The sequence below is a fragment of the Xenia sp. Carnegie-2017 genome, unplaced genomic scaffold (genome assembly GCF_021976095.1).
Source record: "Xenia sp. Carnegie-2017 unplaced genomic scaffold, XeniaSp_v1 HiC_scaffold_22, whole genome shotgun sequence".
NCBI classification, from domain to species: domain Eukaryota; kingdom Metazoa; phylum Cnidaria; class Anthozoa; order Malacalcyonacea; family Xeniidae; genus Xenia; species Xenia sp. Carnegie-2017.
The window spans coordinates 10,832,879-10,849,565 of record NW_025813485.1 but is presented as its reverse complement, the minus strand read 5'-3'; the positions used below and the strand labels follow the sequence as shown (position 1 = coordinate 10,849,565).

Genomic DNA, 16,687 nt, shown 5'->3' with positions numbered 1-16,687 from the left:
TTTTAAGTTTACGTTTATGCGGATGCTTATGTTATGTCCTTTAGAAATCAGCCAATAGTGAAATATTTAATGCCTGATGATATTGTTGTGCAGATTTCACTGTTACAATTTACGTTAAATTTCCAAAAACAACTTGAATGCTAGTTGCAACATAGATATATAGTTTATAACCAAATGAAATGAGATGCACTTTCTCACGTAAAAATTGACGTATGAAAAATATCTGTAGTCGCAGCCTAGTGACATGCAGAGCATTGGAAAATACAGCAATAGATTAAATGCTAAATATATGTTCTACTTGATAGATCATATTCTCATTCTTTCATAATTGCATTAAAAAATATTCCGAAATAAATACATTAGAAAAGAAAATTTGCGATATGTCTTAGAACAACTAGAGCTCATTTATTATCTAAAATATTTACGTAATACACGTACGCGATTTTATTCAAGTGTTGTTCACCTATTAATCCCAAAAATAGGATGATTTAAAAGTTTTTCTATGGAGATGCATAATAAATTCAGAAAAAAGCGTCAACTGTTGCGTCAAAAAAAAAAACATTAAGACGCTAACAACCAACGAACTATATTCCAGGTGTATCAAAAAAGTAGACTCTTGGAAAAGTTTCTCTAAAATAAGACGGACGCGCATGTGTATTTTAACGTTCTCTGGTACAGCTGGTAATGATTTATTTGCAAATTGAATAAAGTACAATATGAGCCAGTTCCTAAGGTAAGTGTAATGCGAAAAAGCAAAAAAAATTCAAGTGCCATAAAGATCTTGCGTTGGCCAGCGCTTGCCCTCAAATTGCTTGCAATTAAGATAGCTTGCACAACCTCCTCCATATTTTGACTCAAGATAATTAAATTGTCTTTTCAATGAAAATTTTTCGTGCGCAAGGCCTGTTTTGAAGGACTTTTACCAGCAGATATTTCACTGTTATATCATTTTGCATTTTTTGAAACTTTCTTTTCCAGCTGTACCCCTGTACCGCGCGCATATTAAAATTTGCGTGGTAATCCTTTTCACTCAGTTTTGATTTCGAATGACTTAATTTCGCACACCTTTGGACTTATTCGGCGCAGACATTTTTCTTGATTATGCTTTTTTTTACTATAGTTAAATGATGCTTGTTTTCATTTTTGTCATTACATAGTTAAAATAACGTTGCACAGGATTCAACTGTCGGCTGCTGGCTCATTTTTTTGCCCACTTTTTCATGCTTGTTTGACTAAAGAAGAGTGTCACGTGGTTTGTTCAGTTTGACGAAATGAAGAACGGCGCTATAAAAAATTATTTGTTTGTTTTTTCATTACATAAAAACCTAAAATAATGGACATCATTTATGAAAGCATTTTGCAGTACATTGTAGTTTAACTTTTATTTTCAATTATGTTGTCATCATCAACTTCAGACTACGCCTGAGTCTACCTGTCTTTATAGTCGTTATAAGCATTTCACTTACAGTACAGTGAAGCAAAAATAATTCATCCCAGAAATGCATCCACGTAAAATACTATGTGCATGTGCGAATGTAAAAATATGTAGCGATACAGTATGTTGAGCCGTTAAACACGACCTTTCCAATTTCTATGAGCTAAATTTCCAATTGCTTATGTCTGCTAAAAACTAAAAGTGTATAGCATTAGTCATGACACTAATCATAAACATGATTTATTTCACTCCTTGCATGGTGGACATTTCATGTGAAATGTAAACAAGGAATAGAATATGCAACATGGCGCTAACTTCACATTCATGGACACTGACGTTATCTCTTAAAGTTTCTTGCAGTACACTGTGATATGAAATGAGTCAGGATTGCTGTAAGCCACGAATAGTGTGATAGCGATTATACACAAAACACTTAAAATCCGAAGAGTATATATGGCGTATTTTCGAAAGCTCTTTGTAGGTGATGTTGCTATAATATTGCAGCATTTGATCGGTGGTTAAAGGATGATAATTACTTTGTAATTTGGGCAGGGATATTTTCTTTGGAACTTTCAACGCCTTCAAAAGTGCTGCCACGTCCCGTTCAAGATGTTCCATTGATCCAATAAAATCGTATTGAATCATACACGGAAAACAAGATTCGAAGATAGGTTTCCAGTGTAAATTCATACTCTCTGTTGGCGTATCGACTAGGTATCTTACAAACTCTCTAAACTTTACATCGCCTGCTTTAATAGTATTTTTCTGATTCCAACGATACTTTCGCACAATTTTTCTACCATATCGCATTTGAAGGTCCGTCCGATTGGTCAAAATGCGATGTCTGTAAGCCGAAACCAATCTCGCGAAGGGGTGCCTTACGAACATAAATTTGAAATAGGACTTTAACATTTCTTTGCGCTCTTCAGAACTGAAGTCCCCCAGAAAATCGAAGACCCGACGATTGAACTTAGTAACAGCGTCGGGACCCTTAACTTTTCCTTGAACTGCAAGTAGAAGTCGCTTTATATTAGTCGAAGCGACTTTTGGGGAGTAACAGTAAAGAAATTTATTCTGCCTATCGACAATTATGTTCCTGAAAAGCACCGCAGCATCTTCCTTGCGAATTTCCGACTTTTCTTCGCTGCTTCGACAGCATTTTTGCACATTGTCCATTCGGTGCTGTCTGTCAAACTAAAATTAAAAATGAAAAATGATGGAATGATCTGAAAGCGAAAACTTTAAAAGCAAAATGAGTGAAAGGTCGCAAAGAGAAAACAATGGTAAGATTTCACGTTTTGGTCTTTAAAAACATATAATTTATTATTTATTTTGGCAAAAAAATTTGATGATGCCTTGATCATTAACAAATATAATTGCTTTGTCAGCAAAAATACGAAAACTTAATTAATCATATATTAAGATACTTGATTATTTCGATATTTCTCGTTTCATACTTTCTGCCTTTTTTGTTCAGCTCTTCATAGAAAAAATACTTGCCTTCGCAATATCGTCCAACAAATTAACGGAAAATACTGATTCTGAAACACATAAATAACAATAAATCATTAATATGATTTCAATATTACCTACCATGTCTTACTAACAGACAAGACGAATGACAAAAGATTCATTCCCAAACTTCTTACCTCTCCAATAAAATCTCGTTACGAAAGGCATTACATAAATGTTAATGCAAGAGCAACACAAGCCTTGTAAGTCAACCTTAACCAGCTAAATTTGAAGCTGGCTACAGGTAAGGGACGGTTTCGACCGGGAATATATATATACATATATATATGCTATAGCTAGCAATGGCTCTTTTTCCCGGATAGCCTATGCCATAGGCTACTGTTTAGATTCTGAGTGTTAATAGTACTTAAAAATGAAATAGTTAGAGCTAGTAATAGAGCGATGAAATAGAGCTATGTTGAATCGCACGAAAAAGTGTATTGCTGTTTTTATATATAAATATCAATACATTTGATTGAAAACTAAACATTGACATGCTCAATTTTGTATGTCTTTGCTAGCATTCTTGAAGATTTTTTATGCCTTGTAGCTAAATCCTTTTTTTGCATTGTTTCTATAGTCTAAGACAAAGAACAATGATAAGAATGATATAAACTAGCAATGTCAGACCAAGGTCACAAATTTGTGAATACAATCAGGTAACAAGAAGCTGCCCGAATGATTTGAGCCAGACGCTTAAAAAAACTCTTTGCCAGAGAGCAAAGCTTAAAAAATGTCGTAAAGCATTCAAAAAAAAATTTCTAATGAATCAAATAAACACGAGACAGCTGCAGAAAGATAACACTAAACAGAGCCAGATTAAAGGGTGGGCCCTAGGGGCTTGGGCACGGGGACCACCGATTAAAAGTATGTAACATGGGCCACCCATGTTATCTACTTTTAATTTAAATACTAATCATTTAAAAATACAATTACTGTAATTGCTCAATCGATTACACAAGAGAAGATTACAGAAGTAACGTCGATATTAGATATTGCCAATACAAGGAATTTTATAAACGTTTTTTTTTTACTGACAAAAACTAGAAAAGTGAAAGCCAATTCACACAAACAGTGAGGAAAAAAAAGGAAGAAAAGCTTCGTTTCAGGTCAAATAGTGCCATATAATAAACCGTTTTATGAAAATCGCTTTCTTTGTCTTTACTGAGAAATATCGAACCTCTGTATTTTTGTACAAAACTCGCCGTAAGGGCTCGGTCTACACAAAATACCTTCGGTCCGATATTGCTCCGTTAAGACCTCTAGGACTTGTTATTGATTAGAAATACTTATTTAATTATTGTCACCTGTTTGGAGACATACTGCGAGAAACCCAGTCATTGTTTACGCCAGCGGTGAAAATTCATTTGTGTTCAATCACTGGAAAAGCGATTGGTAATGACTAAATAATTTGATTAGAAACTTGCACTGCTGGAGTAAAAAGTCAGGCTTCTGTCGCTCTGGTTGGTACGCAGTGCAGGTAAAAAAATGGAATGTCCCATATTTCGTCAAAACTTCGATTTCTGTGTTATACGACGCCCAGGTTTCAACATCATTAAAATTTTGAGCTGCACTGGTGTATCTGCTAATGTGTCACGGATAGTTGGCTTTTGACGAAGGGATCATATTAACTGGCTTTGGTATGATACGCCGTATAGAACGCAAAAAAAATGGGAAAGAAACAGTTATTACCATTTGCGCTCAACTGGTAACTGTCCCGAATTTTTCGAGTTTGCTTACGATTCAAACGCCACGTTTGTCAGGCGAAACGTCGGGTTTCAAATTAGAAACGTAACGTTTGCTCAGGAATGTGTAATGTTTGCTCATGAATGTTTAACGTTTGAGGAACATTTTGAAGAGGTTCTGGTCATGTGATTAACATGTTTATACGATTTTACAATGATAAAATGCTGTAGCAATTGAGAATTACAATTGTATACCTTAGGCGATTTGCAAAGTTTGATAATTGACCATATAATATAAGAAAGAGCTGTTACAAACTTAGAAAGCTATTTGAACAAACGTAACGTTTACCAGTTGAAACCCGACCTTTCGTCTGACAAACGTGACGCTTGAAACATAAACAAACGCGAAAAATTCGGGACAGTTACCAGTTGAATGCAAATGTTAATACACGCAGTTGCCGAAGGAGACCCATCTTATAAAATTCTTTTCGGTGTAATAAGAATTTCAAATTGTGAACGCTGAAGTCTCAGAGCAAATTCCCCTGCAAACTCGCTCTTTTTATTTACGACCATAACACGGGGGTACCTTGATGTTGCATATTGATGGTTTTGTAAAAAACGCGTGGGAAAGGTTTGTGGAGGCATTCGACTTTAGCGCGTCTTTCTGCGCTTTGAAAACCAGAAATAATAACGCGTGACTGACTGATTTGGCCGATACAAACAATTTAAAGTGATTTAAAAATTACAGTTGCATGTCTCACTACATAGAGCTCAATTAAGAAATTTAGAAGTAATTTCATCTTTTTATATTGAGACAAAACCCTGATGAACGAACCAACCTTTATCCCAAAAGTTAAAATACTTGTGGCCAAAGTTTGCACCAAGAAAAAAGCCAAGAGTACCAAAGACACCAACAAGAAAGGTTATTTGTCGCGTACTTATTGCCATTTCCAATTCATATAAAGGAACAACAGTTACGGGAAGTATTATTTATGTGTGGCGTGTGTGTAGCTATGGTGTAATTTGACACGCTTACTATAAATTCTCCATAATAATGTAACACTATATCAACATTCGGTACAAGAGATACTGAGCTAGTTCATCTCATTTCTATATCATATTTACTGTTTGCAAAAGCTTATGAAAACCGAGGAGATCTGGGTAGGAGAAATTTAAAGCAGATCGAGAGATTTCATAAACTTCTGCGAGTTTTTCAAAAGCCAGTGCAAACACAAAAAAATTCTTTTATTTCTTTTATGAAATAGAAATCATGCAAAAGCGATTACTTGGTTTTTATAAAACACAGCAAAATACAGTTTTGCACATCAAAGAACTGAAAGCACTTAATTTTACAATAGAATGCAGCTCCTCCTAAAAGTACAGTTGGCACATAAATATACACGAGGCATCCATAATATACCAAACAGGCGATACTAAGTTTGTTTTAAGAACGATTTCATGGCTAAGTATGGCAAAATATTTTCTTGAAATGCTGTTCTCGGATTATGGATTTCGTTTAAAAATACCATAAACACTTTGATGTACGAAGAATGTAAGAAATGACCTACATTGTTAGAGAAAAAAGTATTGTAAGATTATATATTTCATGCATGCAAACACAATATGAATTTTTGAAGATAAAACTCTCTGTGAAAAGATTATTCATACTATGCTGTGAACATGACGCGGCCTTTTGCAGTTAATCGTGGTGTTGATTTCATACGCTTTGTATACATTCACTGTCGCGCCATGGTCTTTCAGTGTTCGAAAATCGAAATATAAATTAACTTTTATCTCACATGAAATTACTGCAGTCATTTGACAAGGATGGAAAATGAATTTGGCAAATCTTGCAGGCTAGAATTTTGATATTTTTCAGGGGAGAAATTTCAACAATGTCAATTAAAGGATCTATTTTTGAAACTATCATAATTAAAACTTTGATACCAAATTAATTTAAATAATCATATTCCTTACAGTAACATTTTTGATTTCATATACGTCATACAGGAGGATATATATCTTCCGTTCAGCAGTTTGATTTAACTAAATGATTCGACTTTAACAAAGTTAATATTACCAAGGAAAACAAGGATCGCTGCAGTAACGACGATATGATTCCACTTTTCCAGTGTTGACTTGCATCAATACTGTATATGATGTAAGCTAAAAATGACAGAATTTTTTAAAACGATTCTTCCCTTTTGTAAAAAGCGCTGCTTTAAGCTATTTTAGTCATAAGAATATTAAAATGCCAAAATATGACAGTCCATGAGTGCACAAGATCAATGACAACGAAAGTAATTAGTACATCAATCATTATACGACCCATTAATGAAAACTTTAGTGCTTTGTCCAACATTTTCTAGTGTGCAGAAGATATTACAAAGAAAAAATCTCAATCAAACAGATTCATTCCGGATCAGTCCATCGTTTCCTCTTCGTTTACATGTAAATCTAACACAAACTCTGTGAAACAAACTGGGACGACCTAATTTAAAATATGTTTTTCCATAAGACAATTCTGCTTGCCTACCACCTTTAAAAGAAAAAAACTGTAGTGTCGATTTACATGGATCGAAGATTTTATGTGAAATAACGAAATATCTACTATATTGATGTCGGTTGTTTTGAATCTTGTAGCTAGTATGGCCCTTTAACTTTTCCTGCACCAGTTTTCAAAAATTTGCTACAGGCCATTTATGCAGCTCGTGGGACATGCAAAACTTTCCTTTTATTTTTCTAAATTCAAATGGTGTGTCCTTCATGGTTCACGGTTTGCAGCAATGAAACGAAGACTTCTTGGGGTTTTTGCACTCAAGGAGCTGACTTTTAGATGGTATTGCAAATTAATTATAAAATAAGAAGTATTACACGCGTGCGGTGATTGGTCTATACCTGTGTTGCAATAGCCTGTGCAAACCAATCCGAGCTAAACCAATTAAATCAGTCAATGAAATATTTTTCGTGTTTGCACAGGCTTGAAACATATTTATGGCTTATGGGTAATCAAGTTACGAGCTACGGACATAAAGGCAGCCTATAAAATTAGGTTATCCATTAATCAAGTTAATAGCCACGTAGAAGCGCTCGTAATTTGACACAAGTCCCCCTCCACCCCCACTCCTTCAATTAGCATGCAGAATTAGATTATGGGATAAAGCAAGGACACTGTCATTAGCAAAGTACGTTTGCAGTGAAAACAGCTATATATATTTTTTGTTTTGTTGCTTTTTGTTGCTATATATATTTGGTGTGTTCAGGTGGTGACTTGTGGTGGAGAGGATTTTGACGAGCCAGTTTAAGGATGAAACTAAACTTCAAGGCACTCAACCTGGTTTAACTGCGTCTGCATCTAACCATCCAATCACGTAAGTATGTTATCATAATTTGACGTCGGATATTAGGCTATTACTACTAGGCTGCAACCTTGAGATCATTAGTACTACACTGACAATGAAATAGAAACATTATTTGCCTTAAGTTATCTCTAAAGTCATACTCTCATCGTAAGTTGCAGTTGTAAAAAGGGATAAATAAGATATTATTTAGCATATTCTAGAGAAGCAAAGAGCGGCCACAAATGGCCGATGACGGATGGCACAAATCGGTTGCGTTACGCCACTGATCTCAATAGCTTTGTTTTACCTCATTTAGAACTGGTACAGTCGACATGACGTTATACAATCCTTTAAAGCCAACATTCTAAAAAATAACAAATGCAATTTAATTTTTCAAATGTTGCATTTCTACTACTGTTTAATTCATAGTCAAATAAAGCATAATATATTTTTATTTTACCTTTTGTGTCATATCATTCATACACTTCTTGCCCTATAAATTTAAAATTTACAAAAGTTGGATTGTAAAAATTAACTACTTATTTTATCCATGCCACCAAGGACATCGCCATCAAAAATGGCTAAAAACTACGCCTTCGGTTTGTTGTTGCTATGCAAGACATTTTGCAATGGGCTTGACCAAAATTTCTTTCCATTGTCAAGAAAAGCATTGTCAAACAGACCCTTAACACATGGTAATTGGTATGTATGTATTGTGCAAAATTTCCCCAATAATTTCAATGCTGCAAAGTTTCGAAAAAATTGAAATAAAGGCAGCAAGATTACTTACAGGAGTACGTCGGTCATCGATGATCAGCGGAGCTTCCCAATGATCGTAATTCGTCTGCAAAACGTACCAACCTGCCTCGGTCTGCTTCATTCTAATACGATAATTAAACACCGAGTGATAACAAACCAAACTGACCACAATTTGGAACAGTATCTATGGCCACTAAATGGACAATCAGTTTACGTTCATCTAGATGTTCTTCAGTTCACTTGTAACCAGTCTCCGCTTAGCTCCTCTGCAAACTTTTCAACTTACTTAATACTTGTGACAAGTAGAATTACCAAAAACATGTGAAAATTTGAAAGTTTAAGTGACACTCGTCATACATATCAAAATTTTCGTTCAATATATTCTTCTATGATTTAAAATTTGTCACTTTAGCTTGTCGAATTCAATGTCGAATTGGGTCAAAAGTTTATTTTTATATCCGTTAATTAGCCCCCTTGGTAGTTATTATCTTCCATTAATTATATCCCTAGGTAATTATTATTTTCCACTAACTATCCCACTTGAGATTTACTATGTCGAATGGGGAATTGTTAGAAGTGGGGTAGCTAAAGAGAAATGGGGGAGTTGTCATTTAATTTTCATTCCTATTACAAAGTTATTAAACTTCCTTCGGCTTTCAAGTGCATTTAATTTCTAACTGGCATCATTACCATTGTATTACTAATAATAATTTGTTTCTTCGAACAGTCATTTGGTACAGGCACGTAGCAAGAACAATAATTGGGGGGGGGGGCATATACATATATGCATGAAATGCCGTATTAGTTTCTTTTGAATTACATTGTTTTTTACGGATTATAAAATGAATATTTGAATATGCCCCCAATCATCGTTCTGGCTACGTGCCTGATTTATTAGTACCTAGAAAATCCCTATTTACTCAATATTGTTCAATTGTAATGTGCAATAATCATCCAGCTACATCTAATACATGTGACTTGCATGTGACACCATTCTCCACGTCAACATCTCATACAATAATTTAACCAATTAAGCTGCTTGACTTCTCAATGCTTACACATAAACTTCATGATCAACTAACCCAACTAACCTCATTGGATGAATCGACCGAGTGCGATCTCGAGTAATTACAACTCCCTATGAAAAGAATAAAATGATACACAAAAAAACCGTTGTAAGTCATTCTCAATGTAATTCATTCACCGTTGTAATTCATTACACGCCGCATCTGCAGAGGATTCCACCCTCTTGTACAGATGTCGCTTGCAGCAAGTACAGTTGCTATTATAATAAATAAATAAAATAATGGACTCCGTCGATTTCGACGTATGAGGGTTCCACGAAGTGGAACAAACTGGTTACTGAAATTATAGTGAAAGCAGCTGACCAGACTACAATCACTAGTACCCTTCACGCAACCACAACGCTGATATCAGCGTGACACCGTGTGACAAGGCTGCAACATTGCAGATGTCGTAGATTGCAGATACGTCGATTTCGACGTATGAGGGTTCCACGAAGTGGAACAAACTGGTTACTGAAATTATAGTGAAAGGAGCTGACCAGACTACAATCACTCGTACCCTTCACCCTGTGACAAGGCTGCAACATTGCAGATGCAGGTACAGTCCATCCGAGGACATAGTTTCCTCTACCAAATTTCCCTCACATGGCTTTGGTCAACTCGGGCTAGGTTTACAGACACGAGCCGGGATTGAACCCGCGCCGTCTGGCTTACAGCTCACGCCATTAACCATTCAGCCACTCGCCCCTTACCTAATATATATTGTTATATACAAAGTGTATAACAAAGTGTCCTCCCGGCTATCACCATAGTAAAATGGTGACTCCTGCACTTGGGACACAGGACGTACGGTTAGTTGCTATTAACCCCTTAGTGACCACCATGGATAACGAAGAACGTGGCAAAAAGACACAAAACTCAATACAGGGTAAGGGTGTCCCCCCAAAAATATGCAAACAGGAGCCGTCGCGGTCAAGACAAGTTTAAGACGAAGTAGAAGTTTAGGATGAAAGCGATGCAATGGCATAAAAAATGTTAAAATTAAATGAGATATGATCTTCGCACTTAGCTAGACAATTTAAGCAATCGTCTCAGGACCTGAAAAAATCAGGTGATCCCGTTGAGTCACCTGATTTTTTCAGGTCCTGAGACGATTGCTTAAATTGTCTAGCTAAGTGCGAAGATCATATCTCATTTAATTTCAAAACACCGCACTGCATAAAACATTCACATAAAAAATGTTATTACAGCTCATGCAATTAACTTTGGTTATAAATATATCATTGTTCGTAAAGACATTCAAGTGTTTATTTGAAAATCATATTTTCTCCATCACAAATTTATACACCACACACAGTAATTTGCCTACGTTTCTAAAAGATTTTTAATACTCATTTTTTAGCCTACTTTTAGTTGAATGTAATTTAGTCACTGCTATTGCTTGCCTGTTTTTTTTACCCCTTGTAGAAACTTTACGTTGGACGTTATACGCAACCCTCACGTAGCTGCCCAGTCCCTAACGGCTAATAAAATTTATACTTGTCCAGTGCTGTTACCGCCAAGAATATAGTAGCACGGTGCCAAAATTTTCTTGTTGGAGAGAGCATTGTAGGCCATCTCGAAACTGTTACGATAAAAATTTAGATCTTATGCACACGTGATACGTAAAATGAACAAGAATAAGGCAAAACATGCTCCGGTTTACAAAGCAAAAATAGATTTTGCTTCTGTTTGCAACTGAAAAAGAAAGGCTCTTAATGCTTAATTACGGGGTCAAATTAACTCAACTTAAACAAATAATGATTAATCATACCTTGACGAACTTTCAAGAACATCTCTGGCTAGAAACGTCGTCCATTTCGCCTCTCTGTTACCAAGAATCCATTCCAGTATACCTAAATGAAATAAAGACGCAAATAAAATGATTTCCATTTCAAAGTGGATATTTTAACCAAATGTGAAGGATGTACACAGGTATTTATTATTTTTGAACATTATTCCCCCTAGAAACGACGAGTCACTAATTACACATAAAATGAGTTTGACCCAATGGTTTGATCTAATGCATGGCGCACACAGGAGCTCTATCAGAAGCGCTTTGAGTTACTCGTGGCGCTTAGCGTACGCTACTTACCAGGTGTGTGGTGTCATTTTCTGTGATTTTGGCACGCGTGCCATTGGTCAACAATATTCAAAATGTTGAACATTTTTTCCACAAGTGAACGATTTTACACCTTTAGCGCGTGTGGTGAGTTTTCAGCTCAGTAATTGCTTGATACACGCATGCATAGGAGTGCCAAAATCACAGAAAATGATACAACACATGGGTAAGTATCGTACGCTAAGCACCACGAGTGACTCATAATAAAACTGCTGAAAACTCGTGTGCGCCAGGCATGACAACAGTTGTGCAAAAAGGGTTGTTCGTTGACATGATCTATAAGATAGACCTGGAACGACAGCTCCAATAGTTTCGTCCTGATATTAGTTTTATCCATACCTACAGAAAAACTTGTCAGGTCACCCCCATCCGTTTTCGCCTTTTGGCAGTGTACAAAATTAAGTACATGCAGCAGTGGGTCATGTACGCAATCCTAACCTGGGATTTGGCAGGATTTATGAAAGGGGGGAGAAGAAATTAAAGCAAGTTATAGCTGTCTATCCGACGTTATCGTGAAAAGAGAGATTGATTGCCTCGTTTGCTCTACTCCTGCTATGCCTCTACAATCTCTTTGTAGAAAAGTATTCAGCTATTACTTTGTACTTTGTACTTACCAACAAATCCACCATTGATCTTAAAACGTTCGTTCATTGTCAATGAAAAAACACCCTTGAAATATCAATAAAAATATCAACAAACATATCTCAAAGGTCATAATACACACGGTAGTGAAGAATGATGAAAAATGCCAATTTTTTTATGTGACAATCATGCACGAACACCTTCTAGAAGTGAGCTTTATATGTTTAGCAATCAATATAAAATCGCCTCATCCTGAAAACCGACGGCAGTGTAGAACGCTGTTCAAAACAGATAAAATAACTGCTTTACGTACCTGTTTTACCCCATTTACAGCGCCAACAAATCCAGTAAAACCAGTAGCAACATAAGCGGTTTTTCCACTACGTTGAAAATAAAAATTGCGGACGAGAGGACGAAGTACTTCTGGCAACGACCAAGTGTTGTTGGTGACGTCCCAACTGATAATAAAAACAAATGGTAAAAATTAATTGTTTTAGAAGCATTTGATCTGTCTGCAAATAAAAACAAGTCTTGGTGTGCAGATTTGCTGATAAACAAAAAATATATGATTTTCTTAAGAAATAGAAGATATAACAAATAAAAAGGAAGCTAACTTAAGAAAAGTTTCATAAAGAGAAGGTTATGTTGGCTCTCTTACCCAAGGAAAAGCCCAAAGTCCAAATTACGCGCATGGAAAATTTTTCCTATAACACAAGTCGTAAGAGAATATGAAGATAAGTTGGCAGATCTATGACGGATTATCTTTTACGAGTCCAGAATGATGCTTTGTGTCAAAGAAATATACTTTACCTCCAGGTGTTTGTGCTACAATGGATGTACACACAGTAAAGACCTCGTAAAATATGTTGTAGAGAACAACCTCACCTATTGAAAATAGAGACATATATATGGTAAATTTAGAATTTCTTTGGTATGTAAGTCGTAAGATTCATCCCATAACTTTGCTGTTATGTCCCAATATCGCATGAGCAATCCAAAATATAAATATGCTTTATAGACTGAGACTGCTTGATTCATATATAATGTGGTACACTGCATTGGGGCCATAAACTGTCAGTCAGAATGCATATAAAATAAGTATGAATATCGTTTTGCCATAAGTGTAATGTGCAATCTTGTAAAACACTTACTTACCAAGCGGTATGCCAGTTACCTTGGCGATACCTTTAATTTCGTTGCCGTATGGATCGGGTAGCGTGTCCGCTATAAAAGGCTGCAAAAAGGTGTATAAATTCATCTCCAGAAAGACTAACGCGTAAAATGAAATTTGTATGAAGTAAAATATGCACGATGCAACTTGTCTTGATCCACTGAGGTTTTGCATTATGAAAACTGTCCAAGGACTATTCAATAATCAAACAACTATAAAACGTTCCAAGACGTATCGCGTGAACTAGCGGAGACTTTGTGATGTTGAACGATGTTTTCACGGTCCTTCAAAGAGTTTCACCCTTCACACAATAACAATCACTCTCAATATAATCGAGCTGCGAATTGCGAATTGCAAATTTTCAATGCAGAAACTTTCCATGAAACAAAAGACACGCGAAAACATTTCAATTTGGCTAATTATTCATCTCTTACCAAATACTTGTCGATGTAATCAAACAATTTTCCATTCAAAATGAAGTTTGTAAAGTTCTTGATTTCTTGCAGCAATTCCAGTAACTATATATAGAACACAGGAAAAGTCATATCAGACCTTGTATTGCTTGGAATTTTATATCTAGCCTTGAGATCGCTCGGAAAAATTCATGGATGAAATGAGCTCTAGCGGTAAAACTATCATGGCGGTATAAAAACAGAAACGAGACAGCAAAAAGTTGCAGGCATTCAAGTTTAAAATACCTAAATAGATGTCAAATGCAGTTTCTGGTTATATAAACTACTCCGATCATTGTTTTGTCATTGCATCGATGAGAATCATAAAGGTTAGCTTAGACAAACCTCCACTTTCATGTTCATTGAAATTTCCTTCCATCGATCTTCAGGTTTCAAATCAAGGTTTATGTAAGCATCACTGACTTTATCCCTATAAACAAAACGTTGTATTTTTAATATACCTAATTTCTTTGCTTAACAATAACTATAAAGTTGAACTGTCACCCATATTTTAAAAGCTTATTCACACTCGCGGAGTGCGACATAAAATAGACGCTCTTCGTAATCAATAACCAGGACAAGCAGACAATTTCAAATAATACAAAATAAAACAAATTCCGAAGAGGGACATCTCGTTTTCTTGATATTCAAGATATTACAAGAGTTTGAAACAAAATAATGTGTAATATTTCGTCTTTATTCCAAAGACATCATCAGACTTATGAGTCTGATGATGTCTTTGTCTGATGATGATCTGTCAAAGACATCATCATAAGTCTGATGATGTCTTTGGAATAAAGACGAAATATTACACATTATTTTGTTTCAAACTCTTGTAATATCTTGAATATCAAGAAAACGAGATGTCCCTCTTCGGAATTTGTTTTATTTTGTATTATTCGTAATCAATGGCAAAGCCATTTCTCAAGCGATAATATGAATTTTGCTGAAAAATTTCAAATCAAGCAAATCAAGCAAATCAGTTGAGCGAAAAATCCGTATTAGAATAATTCTTATGAGGCGATCATGAAGCTTTACTCAGTGAGTGTGAGTGTGCGTGAGTTTTTAGAATACGTGCGACGCATCAGCTAGGTAACTATATGACAGTTGCCGTATGCTGAATGTGTGTTGTTTGGAAGAATATAAACTAAATTGTAGGACTTTCGAGCAAATTAAAGCCTACGTTTAACCAAAGAAATAATTGATTACGCTAGTTAAGCATTGGTAAAAATATTTTTGTAACTATTACAAAGTATATTTACATATTGAAGTTGTTTTCTATGATCCAAATTTATCAGAACAGTTCACAAATGAAATATTGTATTCTTTAGTTTAATTTTGATTTTTTTTTGCTTGTCAACTTTGTAAATTAACCCCAAAAGTATTCAAAAGTTCAAACATAGTATAAAGTTTATATTTATAAAACAGCCCTCGATTAAGTTGAAGAGCTGACTGTTTACAAAGCTCAGAGAAGTTTGCCGAAGAAAATAGAATTTCCAATGAGGTGCCAGAAATGAATATAATTTTCAATTGAGCCCAACAGATTCTTCAAAAAAACTATTAGCGGTTTGATCCTAGTGTTTATTGAAAAGGCAATGTCTTGAGTCAACACAAATTAAGCAACACTTGCTTTCTTGGAACAATCTTTTGATTACTTTTTTGGAACAATCTGTCGAGCTCTAATCTTTATATTCAGAACAGCAGAACTCTTCAGAACTCTACAGAACACTCAAATGTTGGGTCTTTTCGGTAGTTTCAAATATGAAATGATCAAAATGAGCAAAATTTCATCATAAATTAACGCACTTACTTTAGTTCTGGAGGGTACGCATTAGTATTGCATTTAGGTTCCTCTCGCTGAAACGAATAATTACAGAGAACTTCTAATCAATACTTTAGGCTTATGAGTTTTGAATATCTCAATTACTTATTCAAATGTTGCCAATACAAATCACATTTCAATCACATTTGTCATTTGTAATTTAACATCATTAAAATATAAAGCTTTGTTGCAATCCTAAATTTTTAAATTAGAATGACTGCCTTATGTGCAAACTCACTTTTGTCTTCTCAAAATGAAAATAGCTGCATTGACGGTCAATACAATGCAAAGCATATGACTACTGTGATATATGTAAAATGAAATGCTTTGAACCTTCATGCATTTCAGAGTTCCCTTCAGTTTATCTTTTCTAATAGCAATTCACGCAATTGATATAACTGATAATTCTATTATAGTTTTCATTATCGTATTCTCAAAAAGAAAATTGTTGCATCGTCATTATAATGCAAAACTTATGACTACTGTGATGCTTGCAATATCAAGTGCTTATATAAGTGATAATATTAGCTTATCATTTCTAGTAGCAACATAAAAACTCACCGACAGCGTGTGGAGGTCGACAAGCGAGAATAACAGAACAAAGTTCAATATTAGGAAAGACATAACAATTCAACTACGATGAGATATGAGTGCAAGGAGAAAAGTCAACAAAGCATGAACATTCCTTTGCTCAATTAACGTCAACGTCTTCGAACTAGCTGTCATCGCTGTCATTGTTACA

General features: G+C 35.2%; 2 protein-coding genes across 2 annotated transcripts; both read right to left on the bottom strand.

The window, feature by feature from the left end:
• Window positions 1–1,294: 1,294 nt before the first annotated feature.
• LOC124446126 (carbohydrate sulfotransferase 14-like) lies at window positions 1,295–5,667 on the bottom strand. Its single transcript, XM_046996941.1, has 3 exons — window positions 5,472–5,667; window positions 2,936–2,976; window positions 1,295–2,629 (listed from the first exon to the last, which is right to left on the bottom strand). Exons 1-3 carry the CDS (start codon window positions 5,578–5,580, stop codon window positions 1,817–1,819), a joined length of 963 nt encoding a protein of 320 aa, XP_046852897.1. The 5' UTR covers window positions 5,581–5,667; the 3' UTR covers window positions 1,295–1,816.
• An 861-nt stretch (window positions 5,668–6,528) lies between these two features.
• On the bottom strand, window positions 6,529–16,659 carry LOC124446534 (acid ceramidase-like). Its single transcript, XM_046997378.1, has 16 exons — window positions 16,507–16,659; window positions 15,934–15,980; window positions 14,469–14,553; window positions 14,106–14,189; window positions 13,656–13,734; window positions 13,311–13,385; window positions 13,159–13,204; window positions 12,814–12,958; window positions 12,533–12,587; window positions 11,571–11,652; window positions 11,297–11,381; window positions 9,824–9,870; window positions 8,764–8,854; window positions 8,434–8,466; window positions 8,281–8,337; window positions 6,529–6,798 (listed from the first exon to the last, which is right to left on the bottom strand). The coding sequence occupies exons 1-16, from the start codon at window positions 16,567–16,569 to the stop codon at window positions 6,709–6,711; spliced, it is 1,164 nt and encodes a 387-aa protein (XP_046853334.1). The 5' UTR covers window positions 16,570–16,659; the 3' UTR covers window positions 6,529–6,708.
• Between the last annotated feature and the right edge of the window lie 28 nt (window positions 16,660–16,687).

Coding starts and splice junctions, on each gene's coding strand:
- LOC124446126 (XM_046996941.1), bottom strand. CDS start 5,580: ATGGCAATAAGTACGCGACAAATAACCTTTCTTGTTGGTGTCTTTGGT. Junction 2,977..5,471: donor TTTTAACTTTTGGGATAAAG/GTTGGTTCGTTC, acceptor TATGTGTTTCAG/AATCAGTATTTTCCGTTAAT. Junction 2,630..2,935: donor TGTTGGACGATATTGCGAAG/GCAAGTATTTTT, acceptor TTTTAATTTTAG/TTTGACAGACAGCACCGAAT.
- LOC124446534 (XM_046997378.1), bottom strand. CDS start 16,569: ATGTCTTTCCTAATATTGAACTTTGTTCTGTTATTCTCGCTTGTCGAC. Junction 14,554..15,933: donor GCGTACCCTCCAGAACTAAA/GTAAGTGCGTTA, acceptor TTTTGTTTATAG/GGATAAAGTCAGTGATGCTT. Junction 12,959..13,158: donor GACTTTGGGCTTTTCCTTGG/GTAAGAGAGCCA, acceptor TTTTATTATCAG/TTGGGACGTCACCAACAACA.